This window comes from Heterodontus francisci, chromosome 5 (genome assembly GCF_036365525.1).
Source record: "Heterodontus francisci isolate sHetFra1 chromosome 5, sHetFra1.hap1, whole genome shotgun sequence".
Classification (NCBI taxonomy): domain Eukaryota; kingdom Metazoa; phylum Chordata; class Chondrichthyes; order Heterodontiformes; family Heterodontidae; genus Heterodontus; species Heterodontus francisci.
Window position 1 is genome coordinate 132,712,433 of NC_090375.1, and position 16,578 is coordinate 132,729,010.

General features: G+C 41.6%; 1 protein-coding gene across 13 annotated transcripts in view; it reads left to right on the forward strand.

The window, feature by feature from the left end:
• LOC137370057 (uncharacterized) overlaps window positions 1–16,578 on the forward strand; it is a 98,886-nt gene that overhangs the window by 62,256 nt on the left and 20,052 nt on the right. For all 13 annotated transcript variants that reach the window (XM_068032122.1, XM_068032113.1, XM_068032115.1 and 10 more), the window contains one exon: window positions 10,131–10,267. In XM_068032122.1, the coding sequence (XP_067888223.1) occupies window positions 10,131–10,267 (137 nt within the window). The remainder of the gene's footprint in view (window positions 1–10,130; window positions 10,268–16,578) is intronic.

Here is a 16,578-nt window from a genome sequence, read left to right on the forward strand (position 1 = left end):
CATTCTATTAGCTTTGCTAATTACTTGCTGTACCTGCATACTAACCTTTTGCAACTCATGCACTAGGACCCCCAGATCCCTCTGCATCTCAGAGCTTTGCAATCTCTCACCATTTAGATAATATGCTTTTTTATTCTTCCTGCAAAAATGGACAATTTCACATTTTTCCACATTATACTCCATTTGCCAGGTCTTTGTCCACTCACTGAACCTATCTATATCCCTTTGTAACCTCCTTATGTCCTCTTCCCAATTTACTTTTATACTCCATCCAAGTTGCAATAAAGACCAACATTCCATTTGCCTTCCTATTACTTGCTGTACCTGTATGTTAACTTTTTGCGATTCACGTACAAGGACACCCAGATCCCTATGTACTGCAGCATTCTGCAGTCTCTCCATGTAAATATTCTGCTTTTCTATTCTTCCTGCCAAAGTGGACAACCTCACATTTTCCCACATTATACTCCATCAGCCATATTTCTGCCCACTCACTTGACCTATCTATATCTCTTTGCAGAATTTTTGTGTCTTCCTCACAACTTGTTTCCTGTTAGCATGGATAACAAATAGGCTAACTAATATATTACCATCACAAAGTCCTTCAGATTTTTGAACTTTTCCAGTAGATCTCTAGATTCCTGCCTCCCAAGTTGCATATGCCGCTTTCCAACAGTTTCTCTGCAATCCAAACCCCACCGGTACTGTCTCCACCGAAACTGTACACCCTTCTGGAAGTTGTGTGGTCTTGCTCATAGTCCTGCTGCTGTAGCTTCACTGGTCCCGCCTTATGTAACTCTTTAAGACACTGGAAACTACGGTAGCAACTTGTATTTTCCAAAGGTCAGTCCTTGAAATCCAAGCTCCTCTGCCCGTAGCCTCAACAGGCTGCTTTGTAATCTATTTAGTCCAAGTAACCTTTCTGGAAGCACAAAATCTGCTGCTTGATTCCCACAGCAGACCAGAAAACAGGTTCCAAACTTGGTTTGTCCACTCAGGGCTTTTACAGTTGGACTATCTTTTTTGATCCACTAGTTAATTTACATTTCTTAGCAGAGGCATTCTACTGTTCAACATGGCTCTCTCTCATAGCCAAAACAACATTCAAGCCTGCTTTTTACAGTCTCTTTAAACAATAACTGGCTGATTTCCACTCCCCCCACCCCCCTCCCCCCAATTCACTGCAGTGTCCTTCTCAACTCTCAAAAGCCTTCTGGTCAAACTGAAACTTAACGTCCAGTCACATGTCCTTGGTTTAAAAAAAAAACTTTATTTCTCAGTCACAGGACTGTTTGTCTAACTTGGGTGTGACTTTCCAGAACCTGAAAGCCTTTAGTTTCAATTTCAAATCAGGGGCTATCTTTAAAAAGAAAACGCAAGTTGCATAGAACTCCGTCTACACATGAAGACTCCATCACACCTTTTATGTGGCACCTTATCGAATGGCTTTTGGAAATTAAAACACACTACATCTACTGGTTCCCCTTTATCTACCCTGCTCAGTACATCCTCAAAGAACTCTAATACATTTGTCAAACATGGGGTAAATTTTTACAGGGCGTCCCCCACCCCCCAACCCTTGACTTCGAGGGTCGGGACGGGCGGGGGCGTGGAAAATGGCTCCGGGAGAGGCCTAGCCCCATATTGCCGGCGGTGACGAGACCTTGTAGTGGTCATTTAATACCCCAGTCTCATCCTCTACGGGACCAATGCTTACTTTAGATACTCTCTTCCTTTTTATATACTTGAACCTATTTTTATATTTCTTATTACTTTAATCTTTAATTTCTCACTTTTTTTAACCATCCTTTGCTGGTATCTTAAAATTTTCCCAATTTTCTGGCATGCAATTCATTTTTACAGCATAGTACGCCTTTCCTTTCAACTTGATACTATCTTTGATTTCCTTAGTTAGCCACAGATGGTGCATCCTTCTCTTAGAGTCTTTATTTCTCAATGGAATACTTCTGAGAGTTATGAAATATCTCCTTTAAATGTCTGCCACTGCTTCTCTACCCTCTTACCTTTTAATCTGTTTTTCCAGTCCGCTTTAGCCCACTGTCTTCATACCTTGTGTCGTTGTCTTGATTTAAGTTTAAGGCACTAATTTCAGAGCCAGGTTTCTCCCCCCGCCCCCTCAAACTGAATGTGAAATTCTGGCATATTATGATCACTCTTGCTGAGAGGATCCTTTTACTAGGAGGTCATTAATCCTGTCTCATTACAAATTACCAGTCTAAAATAGCCAGCTCCCTGGTTGGTTCCGCGATGTAGTGGTCTAAGAAACTGTCTGGAATACACTCTATAAACTCACCCTTCAGACGACCTTTGCCAATTTGATTTGTCCAATCGATGTGAAGATTAAAATCACCCACAATTAATGCCATACCTTTCTTGCAAGCCCCCATTATTCCATGATTTACTCTGCCCTACAGTGTAGCTACCTTTTAGGGGGTCTGTAAACTACCCCCATCAGTGACTTCCTTGCTTTGTTATTTTGTAACTCCACCCAAACTGATTCTACATCTTGATCTTCCAAGCCAAGATAATTTCTCACTAATGTACTGATCTCCATCATTCTATTAATAGGGACTTTTGGTTTTTAGATAAGGGAGGGACCCTCCCTGACCTCTGCCAGGGAGTTGGGCCAGAATGGGATAAAGGGTTGCTGCAGCAGACCCCAGGCATGAGATACCAGTGACAAGTTAATAGCATTTTAGATTTTAAGAAATGGTTTGTTTAATAGTGTCTATGTGTGTCCTCAATTTGAGTGTTTGCACAAGCCCCTGTTCAATTGTCCTGAGGCTTCCTTTGCTGATGTCTGAACATTGGAGGCAGTCATTTAATGGGGAGCCCTGCCCCTGCATTCCAAGAGTGCATATGCTGAGAAGCACAGTGGAACCACTGCTCCCCTGCTTTGGAAATATTTACCCTGCAGTGTCCAAATATGGGTGGGTGCACTTTCCCTGTTGGGGTCAGCCAACATAAAGCCCTAGGGAGGTTGGGACACAGCAGAGTGCCTCCAACTTGCTTTCTGCTTCTGCCCATTCCGGATCCCTGAGAAGATGGGACTGGATGGAGGTGGTGCTGTTGGAGGGTGGGAAAGGAATGCCTAGCCAGTGAAGTCTACTACATAAAAATAACAATGCTTTATAATAGAAAATGTATGCTATTTCAGTAACTCCCACACATACTAGTTGACTTGATGACCATCTTAAAATGGTAAAATATCTGCCTCTTTTCTTTTTGTTTGACTAATTGAACTTCAGTTCACTATAATTAATGGCATCTATTTGACAGTGAAACATAACACAGTAGTAGACTCGCCAACTTTAAGGGCATTTAAGTGGTCATTGGATAGACATATGGATGAAAATGGAATAGTGTAGGTCAGATGGTTTCACAGGTCGGCGCAACATCGAGGGCCGAAGGGCCTGTACTGCGCTGTAATGTTCTAATTCTAATTGTAAATGTCTTCTGTTTCTCCAGTAAGAGAGTTGCTGTCATTGGACAGATCCTATCTGAGGTTTAGCTTTATGGCTGAGCCATTGTTTCATGCCAAAGACAAACTGTTTAAAAACAACAATATGTGTGAAGACCTCTGTTGTAACCTGAATTCTTTGTCCTGTTGCCACGGATACCATAGCTGAGTCACTAATTTCGTTCCATTCTCAACAACCACGTCCAATCTCCAGATTGCTGAACAAGTGTGCAGCGAGTGGGAATCCAGTAAGCAGTGCTCTATACATTTCTGTGCAGCACCAAAGACCCCCCTATAAAAATGGGTTTGCGAAAAACCCTCCAGTGTCCACAGTCATACATGGACCAGAGGAAGATGGTTATGGTTGCATAATTAACAGACATATTGGTGAAAAGCATCTCTTGTGCTGCTTGTATATGGGTATTGCAACCATTGTACCATCTATGGACAAGTACCCCATACCCAGGTCAGCGCAGCTCTCAAATCAGTTATTGGAAGATATAGAATCATAGAATGGTTACAGCACAGAAGAAGGCCATTCAGCCTGTCATGCCCATGCCAGCTCTCTGCAAGAACAACTCTCCTAGTCCCACTCATCCCACATTTTCCCTGTAGCCCTGCAAATTTTTTTTCTTCAGATAATTGTCCAATTCTCTTTTGACAGACATGATTGAATCTGCTTCCACCACACTCTGACAGTGCATTCCAGATCCTAACTGCTCGCTATGTTTTTAAAAAAAAAAAAATTTCCTCATGTCGCTGTTGTTGTTGTTTCTTTTGCTAGTCAGCTTAAACCAGTGCCCTCTGGTTCTCGATCCTTCCAATGGGAACAATTTCTCCCTATTTACTCTGTCCAGACCCCTCATGCTTTTGAACACCTTAATCAAATCTCCTTTTTAATCTTCTCTTCAAGGAGATCAGCCCCAGCTTTTCCAAACTATCCACGTAACTGAACTTCCTCATCCCTTGAACCATTCTTGTGAATCTTTTCTGCAACCTCTCCAATGCCTTCACATCCTTCCTGAGGTGTGGTGTCCAAAACTGGACACAATACTCCATTTGAGGCTGAACCAGTGTTTTATACAGGTTTATCATGTCCTTGCTTTTGTACTCAATACCACTACTTATAAAGCCCTGGATTCCATATGCTTTATTAACCACTTTCTCAACCTGCCCTGCGACCTTTAATGATTTGTGCACACATACCCCCAGGTCCCTCTGCTCCTACACCCTCTTTAGAATTGTATCCTTTATTTTATATTGCCTCTCTTCGTTCTTCCTACCAAAATGAATCACTTGGAAACATAGGAACAGGAGTAGGCCATTCATCTCATCGAGCCTGCTGTGCCATTCAATACTAATGTACTGATCCTATCCCTTATTATCAGCAGAACACTACCTCCTTTTCCTTTATGCCTGTCCTTTCTAAGTGTCGAATATCCTTGAATATTCAGTTCCCAGTCTTGGTCACCCTGTAGCCACGTTTCCGTAATGGCAATAAGACCATATCCATTTACCTATATTTGGGCCTTTAAATCATCTATCTTGTTGCGAATGCTGCGTGCATTCAGGTAGAGTGCTCTTAACCTTGTTGGCTTAACATTATTCTGCATTCTAAGCCTAGTTGATGCTTGCCTTTGTTTCGCCTGCCTTCTACTGTCACTTGCTACTTTTCTACCACCTGTTACCAGCTTTACTTCCTTCCAATTTGAGCTTCCCTCAGGTTCTCATCCCCCTGACAAGCTGGTTTAAACCCTCCCCAACAGCACTAGCAAATCTGTCTGTGAGGATGTTAGTTCCGGTCCTATTAAGGTGTGGCCTGTCCATCTTGTACAGGTCCCACCTGCCCCAGAACCAGTTCCAGTACCTCAGCGATCTAATGCCCTCCCTCCTACACCAATTCTCCAGCTACTTGTTCAATCGATCAATCCTCCTATTCCTATGCTCACCAGCACGTGGCACTGGGAGTAATCCTGAGATTACTGCTCTTGAGGTCCTGCTTTTTAATTTCTTTTCTAACTCTGGCTGTACAGCCACTCCCAGAAGGATGTCATGCAGCCATTGTGTGAAATCCTTGACCCTGGCACCAGGGAGGCAGCAACACCATCCTGGAGTCACGTTTACTTCACATTTCTCTGTATTAAATTTCATCTGCCACTTGTCCACCCATTCCACCAACCTGTCCGTATGTTCTTGAAGTTTATCACTATCCTCCTCACAGTTCACAATACTTCCAAGTTTTGTGTCGTCCACAAATTTTGAAAATGTGCCCTGTACACTCAAGTCTGGGTTATTAATATATATTGGGAAAAGCGGGGGTCCTAACACTGACCCCTGGAGAATCCAGGGGTACATTCTTACACTGGGTCAGTACAGTAGGAGCATGTCAAGTTGTAACCTATGATTTTCCCTTTCATTACTGTCTTGTCTAAATGCTAAATGCTTGTGTTGCTGTATAGTTTATAGATTAAGTGCAGGATGGTAAAGAAATGTGACTCCATGTTTGAACCCATCCACTCATGTTACTGCCCCTGTCATAGCACCGAAACAGCCCTAAAGTCACCAATGTATCCCATTTGCCTGTGACCATAGTAAATTATCCATCCTTATCTTTCGCAGCCTTTCTGCTGCCTTTGACCTGGTTGACCACACCATTCTTCTCCAATGCCTCTCCTCCATTGTCCATCTAAGAACATAGATAGGAGCAGGAGTCGACCATACAGTGCCTTAAGCCTGCTCCACCATTCAATATAACCATGGCTGATCTTCTACCTCAACTCCATTTTCCCACCCGCTCCACATATCCATTGATTTGCTGAATGACCAATGATCTTTCTGTCACAACTTTAAATATATTTAATGATGGATGGAGAATCCACAACCCTCTGGGGTAGCAAATTCCAAAAATTCACAAACCTTGAGTGAAGAAATTTCTCCATCTCAGTCCTGAATGATCAGCCCCTTTATCCTGAAACTGTGCCCCTGTGTTCTAGATTCTCAAGCCAGGGGAAACAACCTCTGTGTCTACCCTGTCAAGCCCCTTCAGAATCTTGTATGTTTTAATGGGATCACCCCTCATTCTTCTAAACCCCAGAGAATATAGGCCCAATTTGCCCAATCTCTCATCATAGAACAACCCTCTCACCGCAGAAACCAATCTAGTGAACCTTCGCTGTACCACCTCCAAGGCAAGTATGTCTTTCCTTAGATATGGAGACTAAAGCTGCACACACTACTCCAGGCGTGGTCTCACCAAAGCCCTGTAAAATTGTTGCAAGACTTTGTTATTCTTGTACTCCAATCCCCGTGCACTAAATGCCAACATGCGATTTGTCTTCCCAATTGCTTGCTGTACCTGCATGTTAACCTTGTATGAGCGCACCCGAGTTCCTCTAAACATCATTTTAAAAAGTTTCACGCCTTTTTAAAAAATATTCTGCTTTTTTATTCTTACTACCAATGTGAATAACCTCCCCACATTTTACTCCATCTGACACTTGTTGCTAACTCACAAAACCTTCTTTATAATATCTCTTTAAAATATCTCTTTGCAGCCTCTGTGTCCTCCTCACAGCTTACATTCCAACTTAGCTTTGTATCGCAGCAAACTTAAATATGTTACTCTCTGTCTGTTCATCTAATTCGTTAATATAGATTGTAAATAGCTGAGACCCCAGCACTGATCCTTGTGGCATTGAACTAGTTATAGCTTGCCAACTTGAAAATACCTCGTTTATCCCTACTCTTTGCTTCCTGTCCATTAACCGATCCTCCAGCCATGCTAATATATTCCCCCAACTCCATGAGCCCTTATCTTGCGTATTAACCTTTTGTGTGGCACCTTTATAAAATGCCTTTTGAAGTCAAGTCTACTATATCTACTGATTTCCCCTTTATCTACCATCCTAGTTACATCCTCAAAAAACTCGCTAAATTTGTCAAACACAGTTTTCCTTTGGCAAAACCAAGTTGACTTTGTCTGATCATACTGTACTCTTCTAAGTGCATTGTTAAGACTTCCTTAATAATAGATTCCAGCATTTTCCTGGCAACTGATGTAAGGCTAACTGTCCTGTAGTTCCCTATTTTCTCTCTCCCTCCTTTCTTGAATAGCGGTGTTACATTTGCTAACTTCCAATCCACTGGGGCTGTTATAGAATCTAGGGAATTTTGGAAAATCATAACCAGAACATCCACTATCTCTGCAGCTACCTCTTTTGGAACCCTAGGATGTAGGCCATCAGGTCCTGGGGATTTGCTGGATTTTAGTTCTTTAAGTCTGGGTAGGACTGCCCTACTGTTGTATTCCTATCTATTTAGCATAGCCAGATAATCTCCTGCAATGGTTCCTCTTCCTACTTATGCACAGGATCCCTCAGGATCTATTCTTGGCCCCACCTATTTCTCATCTACATGCTACCCCTTGGCTGCAGCATCGAAGAAAATGTCAGGGTCCACATATATGAACATGCAAATTAGGAGCAGAAGCAGGCCATTCGGCCCCTCGAGCGTGCTCTGCCATTCAGTCAGATCATTGCTGATCGTCTGTGTTTCGAATTCCACAATCCCATCTACCCCCAATAACCCATAATTCCCTTTCCTAATAAGAATCTATCTACCTCTGCCTTAAAAATATTCAATGATCCCGCCTCCACCACCTTCTGAGGCAGAGAGTTCCAAAGTCGCACAACCCTCAGAAAAAAAATTCTCCTCATCTCTGTCCTAAAAGGGCGACCCCTAATTTTAAAACAGTGCCCCCTAGTTCTGGACTCACCCAAAAGAGGAAACGTCCTTTCCACATCCATCTTGTCAAGACCGTTGAGGATCTTATACACTTCAATCAAGTCTCCCCTTCACTCTTCTAACCTCCAGTGAAAACAAGCCCAGTCTGTTGAACCTTTCCTCATAAGACAATCTGCTCATTCCAGAATCAATCTAGTAAACTTCCTTTGAACTGCCTCCAATGCATTCACATCCTTCCTTAAATAAGGATACCAAAACTGGACGCTGATGACACCCAGTTCTAAGTCCCCATCACCTCCCACAACCCCTCAGCTGTCTCTGATTTTTTACACTGCTTATCCGACATCCAGTACTGGATGAGCAAAAATTTCCTCCAACCAAATATTGAGAAAACTGAAACCATTGTCTTCAGTCTCCCCCAAACTCTGTTTCCACAGCCACTGACTCCATCCCTCTCCCTGGCCATTGTTTGAGGTTGAACCAGACTCTTCTCAGCCTTGGCTTCCATGTGACCCTGAACTGAATTTCGACCCCATATCCATGCCATCATCAAACCCACCTAAATCTGCCTCAGTAACATCACCTGCTTCAGTCACTGCTTCAGCTCATCTGTTGAAACCCTCATCCATGCTTTTGTTACCTCCAACTCAACTATTCCAGTAGTTGTGGAAAGAGAAGCAGCTCTGAAATAAAAACAAGAAATGCTGGAACCACTCAGATGCTGCCAGACCTGCTGAGTGGTTCCAGCATTTCTTGTTTTTATTTCAAATTTCCAGCATCCGCAGTATTTTGTTTTTATTCCAGTAGTTTCCACCTGGTCTCCCACCTTGCACCCTACATAAACTTGAGCTCATCCAAAACTCTGCTGCCCATATTCTAACATGCACCAAGTCACATTCACCCATCACTCCTGTGTTCACTGACCTACAGTAGCTCCTGGTATGGCAATGCCTCGATTTTAAATTCTCATTTTTAAACCTCTCCATGTCTTCACCTTTCCTGTCTTTGTAAACTTTTCCAGCTCTAGAAATCTCCAATTCTGTCCTCTTGCCCAGCTCCGATTTTTTTATCGTTCTTCTATTGGCGGCTGTGCCTTCAGCTGCTGAAACCCTAAACTCTGGAATTGTCTCCCTAAACCTTGCCGTCTCTCTATATCTCTCTGCTTCTTTAAGAAACTCCTTTTAACAGCTGCCTCATTGACCAAGTTTTCAGTCACCTCTCTCAGTATCTGCTTATGTGGCTCAGTGTCAAATTGTATTTACTCCTGTGAAGTGTCTTGGGGCAAGTTATTGTTTCAAGTTGTTGCTTCCTTTGCATCCTCTTAATTTTCTGTGGACATTTTATAACTAGGTTTTTACTTTTTTAAAAAAAAGTAATGTTTAGGTTTGAATTATTCTAAGCAATGCTAAAGAAGTCTAGTGAACACGAGAAGTAATGTTTTCTGGCAAATGTTTGAAATGTAATAGTAATAGAGCAAGATTCATTGGTGTATTTCGATAGACATTGAAGAGTCTGTGGAAACTAACAATCTGATGTGCAGTTCTGTTATTCAACTATGCCCTTTAAACAAAGGGTGCAGTAGGACCTGTTTAAACTGAAAACTATTGGCATCACTGGAGCTCAAGATATTGTAGTTAAAGCAATGGATGAGATGGAAATATCCTGGTTGTTCTGTGTTTTGCATTATAAGTGATCCCCATACTTAAATCAATTAGGAAATGTGAAGTCACAAATCAATCATCACATAGCCAGCATAGACATTCAAATATTCAAGTTTATTTCAAAAGATTCATTGCTTAATTCAAAGGACCAGTGTAAATGTTGTATTTAATTTCTGTATGCAAACTGGTGTGAAATGAATTTCTAATTTCTCCAAGTTTAATACTATTTTTCCTTTCTAATCCAGATCTTGGACAAAATTGAGGAAGTCCAGGAACTGGTGGTGACCAAAGAACCCAAATTGTTTCCTGCTGTGATCCCTGTGGGAAGGATGCATTTGACCGTTGTTGTTGCTCACTTAAATACACCAGCTGAACTAGAGAAGTAAGTAGTATGACCTGATGTGGAGTTTAAGGACGCTTGTTTTTTTGCCCCCCAATCTTCAAGTCATCTGGATATGTAAAATATCAATAATTGCTAAGGGTCTAGGATACTCACTTCACTTTCAAACCTTTTATGATACAACTGAACCATACAAACCCAAGTGTCACTTGTCAAAACTGACAACTACTGTGGCTTTAGAAATGCAAACTATTGTGTAATTGCAGACCTATCACTCTTACTAAAGTCATTTTTAATGCTTTTCTGATATTGATTACTCTGCCCATGAAGTTAATGAAGCTGAGTCTCAGTTACATGCAAATCAATATGAGAACAATTTTACTCTTTCCAACATTGAATTGAAAAGGGAGAGGCTTCCCATAAATTCACGTCATAATTGGCATTTATCATGTCCTCTGCTTTTAAATATTTATACAAATTACCTCTTCTAAATATACACAATTGTATTCTATTGATAACCTTTAAGAGCCTTTTCCTCTTCAATAAGCTTTTTTCACGAACAAGTGATTAACCTGTGCTTTGTGACATTGAGTAAGGTACCTAATCTTTTCTCATCTTTATTCCTGAAAGAATATGAAGTACACAGTTCTGGCATTGAAGGATGATGGCTTTAAATTTGAGGTTTTAAGAAAAGCTGTCTAGAAAAGGATACTGCTTCATTTGACTGGAAACCTAGAATGATTGAACTACAGGTCATAAATATAAGTGGACTGAAATTGTGCAATAAACTACTGACCAATTATATATTAACCTGTTCATTACTAACATCATATTGGCACAATTTCAACTCAAAAGTCTGTGATAAATATGATTATCATTTTCCAGTGATTTGAAAGTCAAATTTAAGAGAGTGTCTTTATGAACTGGGGAAACAATTCAATGCTTAAACTAATCCAATTATTTAGGTGGAACTTGGCTTTATGCTGTCACAGCTCAGTGGGTTTTTTCTACAGTTCAAAAGGAAAGACTTTGAAAGGTGACTCGATCCTTTTTTAGTATTTAGCAAATTTTACCTAGTGTCAAAGTCAAGCAACATTTATTTACAAAGAGATCAGAAAACAATAAATATCTTTGTTTTAATTGGTTACTAATTCATTCACAACTCTCAACTTACGTGAAAAGTTGTCATTCATCTCCCCTTTATTGCTGCCTTCAGTCTTCCTCCCTCATTACCAGATCTGCTAGAATGTTGCAGAAGGTTGCAACTAAAACTTTCGAGATGTCTTTTACCCCTCCCTTTCGATCTTCCTTGCCGAGTTATGTATTGAAAAGAAGAAAGGGGGAGGCAATGTAAACAAAATTGTACAATTTTAAAGGGGGTGCAGGATCAGACACCTGGGATGCACATACACAAATCTTTGATAATGGCAGGCTGTTAAAAAAGCATACAAGATCTTTGGTTTTATAAATAAAGGCATAGAGTACAAAAGCAAGGAAGTTATGCTAAATCTTTATAAATCACTGGTTCGGCCTCAGTTGGAGTATTGTGTCTAATTCTGTGCAACGCACTTTTTAGAAAAGGTATCCCGCCCTTGGAGAGGGTGCAGAAGAGATTTACTAGAATGGTACCAGGGATGAGAGACTTCAGTAATGTGGAAAGACTGGAGAAGCTGGGATTGTTCCCCTTAGAGCAGCAAAGGTTAAGGGGAGATTTAAAAGATTTTTTTTTTTAAACAGCAAGTTATGATCAGGAATGCACTAAGATAGTGGAGGCAGATTCAATATTAACATTCAAAAGGTAATTAATTAAAATACATGAAAAGGAAAACAATTGGAGGCATATGAGGAAAGAGTAAGGAAGTGAGACTAATTGGTTAGCTCTTTCAAAGAGCTGGCACTGTGGGCTGAATGGCACCTTTCTGTGCTGTAAGATTTTATTTTATGATCCTATGCTCTCTGATTCACTTTAAAAGTTTATTTTCCCAATAGCCATTGGTAAGGCAGAATGTTTGTAGGCTGCTCAAAAATACTGAAGCAGCTCATGTCCAGATGCAGCAAGACCTGGACAACATCCAGGTTTGGGCTGATAAGTGGCAAGTAACATTCACGCCACACAACTGCCAGGCAATGACCATCTCAAACAAAAGAGAATGTAACCATCTCCCCTTGACATTCAATGCCATTACCATCACTGAATCCCCCACTATCATCCTGGGGGTTACCATTGACCAGTAGTTTATTGCACAATTTCAGTCCACTTATATTTATGACCTGTAGTTCATCATTTCCCCCCTCCTCAAATTTCCTACTTGGATGTACCATTCCCACCCCCACAACATTTTACAATTGTCTACATTTCCCCTTCAGAGGCCCTCTTCTTTCGTTTCCTCCCATCCATCCAACAATTCAGAAGTACTTCTCCCCATTAAGATTCTCTTCCTCCATAAACTAGGAGGGCGATAAAATGTACTATTTACGAACATATGAATTAGGAGCAGGAGTAGGCTACTCGGCCCTTCGAGGCTGCTCCGCCATTTAATAAGTTCATGGCTGAACTGATTACTCTACATTTCCACCTATCCCCAATAACCTCCTCTGACTTTTTTTATTCGTTCATTTGTCGGATGTGGGCATCGCTGGCTAGGCCAGCATTTATTGCCCATCCCTAATTGCCCTTGAGAAGGTGAGCTGCCTTCTTGAACTGCTGCAGTCCCTCAGGTGTAGGTACACCCACAGTGCTTTTAGAAAGGCAGTTCCAGGATTTTGACCTAGTGACAGTGAAGGAACGGCAATATAGTTCCAAGTCAGGATGCTGTGTGGCTTGCAGGGGAACTTGTCCTTCTAGGTGGTAGAGGTCGCGAGTTTGGAAGGTGCTGTCGAAGGAGCCTTGGTGCGTTGCTGCAGTGCATCTTGTAGATGGTACACACTGCTGCCGGTGAAGGTAGTGTATGGGATGCCAATCAAGCAGGCTGCTTTGTCCTGGTTGGTGTCAAGCTTCTTGAGGGTTGTTGGAGCTGCACCCATCCAGGCAAGTGCAGAGTATTCCATCACACTCCTGACTTGTGTCTTGTATATGGCGGACGGGCATTGGGGAGAGAGGAGATTAATTTCTCGCCTCAAAATTCCCAGCCTCTGACTTGCTCTTGTAGCCACAGAATTTATATGACTACTGCAGTTCAGTTTCTGGTCAATGGTAACCCCCAGGATGATAGTGGGGGATTCAGTGATGGTAATGGCATTGAATGTCAAGGGGAGATGGTTACATTCTCTTTTGTTTGAGATGGTCATTGCCTGGCAGTTGTGTGGCGTGAATGTTACTTGCCACTTATCAGCCCAAACCTGGATGTTGTCCAGGTCTTGCTGCATCTGGACATGAGCTGCTTCAGTATTTTTGAGCAGCCTCGATATATGGTGCTGTGATAGTAGAATCTCTTCTGTTTTATTTAACATTCCAGAGTTTCCTTTTATAGGGTGAAGCATTGAGTGGGAGGTGTTTGTGTTAATACTTCCAAATTAAGTTGTGTATGTGCGTGCTTATATATTCATTTCCATTGTTGGAATCTACAAAGGACTCGAAGGCATTTGTACGGTTGATACTTCAGAGTGTTTAATAGAAATCAGATAATGATCTGTACAGTCGCTGCAAGAGTTGAAAGAGCAAAATGCAGTGACCTTTCCAAAGACGTCTTGTTCCAAATGATGGATTAATGAATGTTGTACATAAATTATACTTTGGGTAGAAATTGCCTGTTAGTGTACTGTTGATTCATGTTGTATTTGTTATCCAGTACTGTTTACTTTTAAACATTGTCTGGCTTTTCATTAATGGGTCTTTGCTTTAAGGCAGTCCAATCAAATTTCTTTCCTACCCCACTCCCTGATTTTTAAAACAAAAGTTGAAGTAATTGTGTTGAATAAGAGCATCAAAGAGCAAAAAAACCTTAATTTTAGTCCCTCTTGAGTATTGTAGACCAGGAGTTCTCAACTGGGGTCCCTGATTCCCTAGGGGCCTGCAGGAAGCTTTTGAGAGGTCCACCAAAAGTAACCAACAGAAACTCGCGTTTCATCTGTCATCTCAATCTGCTGCTCTCCTGACCAGTAATTTATGGCTAACTTTCACTTCTGGATTAGTTGTGGCCAATCTGATTTGGCTTTGCATTACCTGTCCAAAGCACCGAATAAACTGAACAATCAGTGCAGCAATTACCGGTAGAATTGGGTAGGAGGACGTCATTGTGCTTCAGACATGGCAGGGCAATCTGGTGCAGGGAGTACAACATGACTGGGCCACCAGGGAGTGCATTGAGGTTATCACTAGCAGTCTCAAAAAGATAGTGAATATCCCCAATTCATTCTGTAAGGTGCAACAGCCAGTAACGAGTAAGTAACCAGCAGTAACGATAGTGTCACCAAAGGAGGGCTTCCTCGTTACACTCACTCTGGTGGGTGCCAGTAATGGAAACATTTAGAGCCTGGTTAGGGTCATATCTTGTGTTAGTTTGTCTCTTACTTGATGGTAGTGGAAAAATAAAATACATCTAATTTCCAGTTACTGATTAAAGGCACCAAAGGTATGGTTGCTAAATTTGCTGATGATACAAAGATAGGTGGGAAAGTAACTTGTGAAGAGGACATAAGGAGGCTACAAAGGGATATAGATGAGTTAAGTGAGTGGGAAAAGACCTGGCAAATGGAGTATAATATGGGAAAGTGTGAAATTGTCCACTTGGGCAGGAAGAATAAAAAAGAAACATATTATCTAAATGGTGAGAGATTACAGAGCTCTGCGATGCAGAGGGATCTGGGTGTCCTAGTTCATGAATCGCAAAAGGTTAGTATGCAGGTACAGCACGTAATTATGAAAGCTAATAGAATGTTACTGTTTATCGTGAGGAAATTGAATACAAAAGTAGGGAGATTCTGCTTCAGCTATACAGGGCATTGGTGAGACCACATCTGGAGTATTGTGTACAGTACTGGTCTCCTCATTTAAGGAATGATGTAAATGCATTGGAGGCAGTACAGAGAAGGTTTACTGGACTAATATCTGGAATGGGTGGCCTGTCTTACGAGGAACGATTTGGACAGGCTAGGCTTGTATCTGCTGGAATTTAGAAGAGTAAGAGGCGACTTGATTGAAACATATAAGAACCTGAGGGGTCTTGACCGTGTTGATGTGAAGAGGATGTTTCCCCTTGTGGGAGAATCTTGAACTCGGTGTCACTGTTTAAAAATAAGGGGTCGCCCATTTAAGACAGAGATGAGGAGAAATTCTTTCTCTGAGGGTCGTGAGTCTTTGGAATTCTCTTCCTCAAAAGGCAGTGGAAGCAGAGTCTTTGAATATTTTTAAGGCAAAGGTAGATAGATTCTTGATAAGCAAGGGGATGGAAGGTTATCGGGGGTAGGTGGAAATGTGGAGTAATCAGTTCAGTCATGAACTTATTGAATGGCGGAGCAGGCTCGAGGGGTTGAGTGGTCTACTCCTGTTCCTAATTTGTATGTTCGTATGTATTTTCGTATGTTCGTATATGTTTGGGGTTTAAGTCATTTAATAATTAGACTTACTAAAATACAGTGTATCAGCTATTACAGAATCTCTCCACTTTGGCCTCAAATGTTATTTCATCCTCACTTCATTTTAAATTTGAGCTTCCCAATAACGCATGACCTTGGGACCTTGCTCTCAGCGCAGTTGTATTCCATTACAATCTGTAACCTCATGGCACAGCATATCCCTCACTGTCTGATAATCATCAAAGCAGGTGACCAACCTTGGTTCAATGAAGAGCGTAGAAGAGCATGCCAGAGCAACAACACCAACCTGGTGAAGCTACAATACAGGACTACATGAATGCTAAACAAAGGAAGCTGCATGCAATATATAGACAGAGCTAAGTGATACCACTACCAATGGATCAGTTTAAAGCTCTGAAGTCCTGTGACATCCAGCCATGAATGGTGGTGGACAATTAAAACAACTAACAGGAGGAGAAAGTTCCATGGATATGAACATCCATGCACTCAATGCTGGCAGAGTCCAGCATATGAGTGAAAAAGACAAGCTTGAAGCACTTGCATCCATGTTCAGCCAGAAGTGCCAAGTAGATGATCCATCTCTGCCTCTTCCTGAGGTCCCCACCATCACAGATGTCAATCTTCAACCAATCCAATTCACTCCAAGTGTTATCAAGTCATGACACCACATACTCGATACAGCAAAGACTGTTGGCCCTGACATCATCCCAGCTGTAGTGCTGAAGACCTGTACTCCAGAATTAGCTACGTCACTAGCCAAGTTGTTCCAGTGCAGCTATAACACTGGCATTTGCTTAACGAAGTGGAAAATTTCCCAG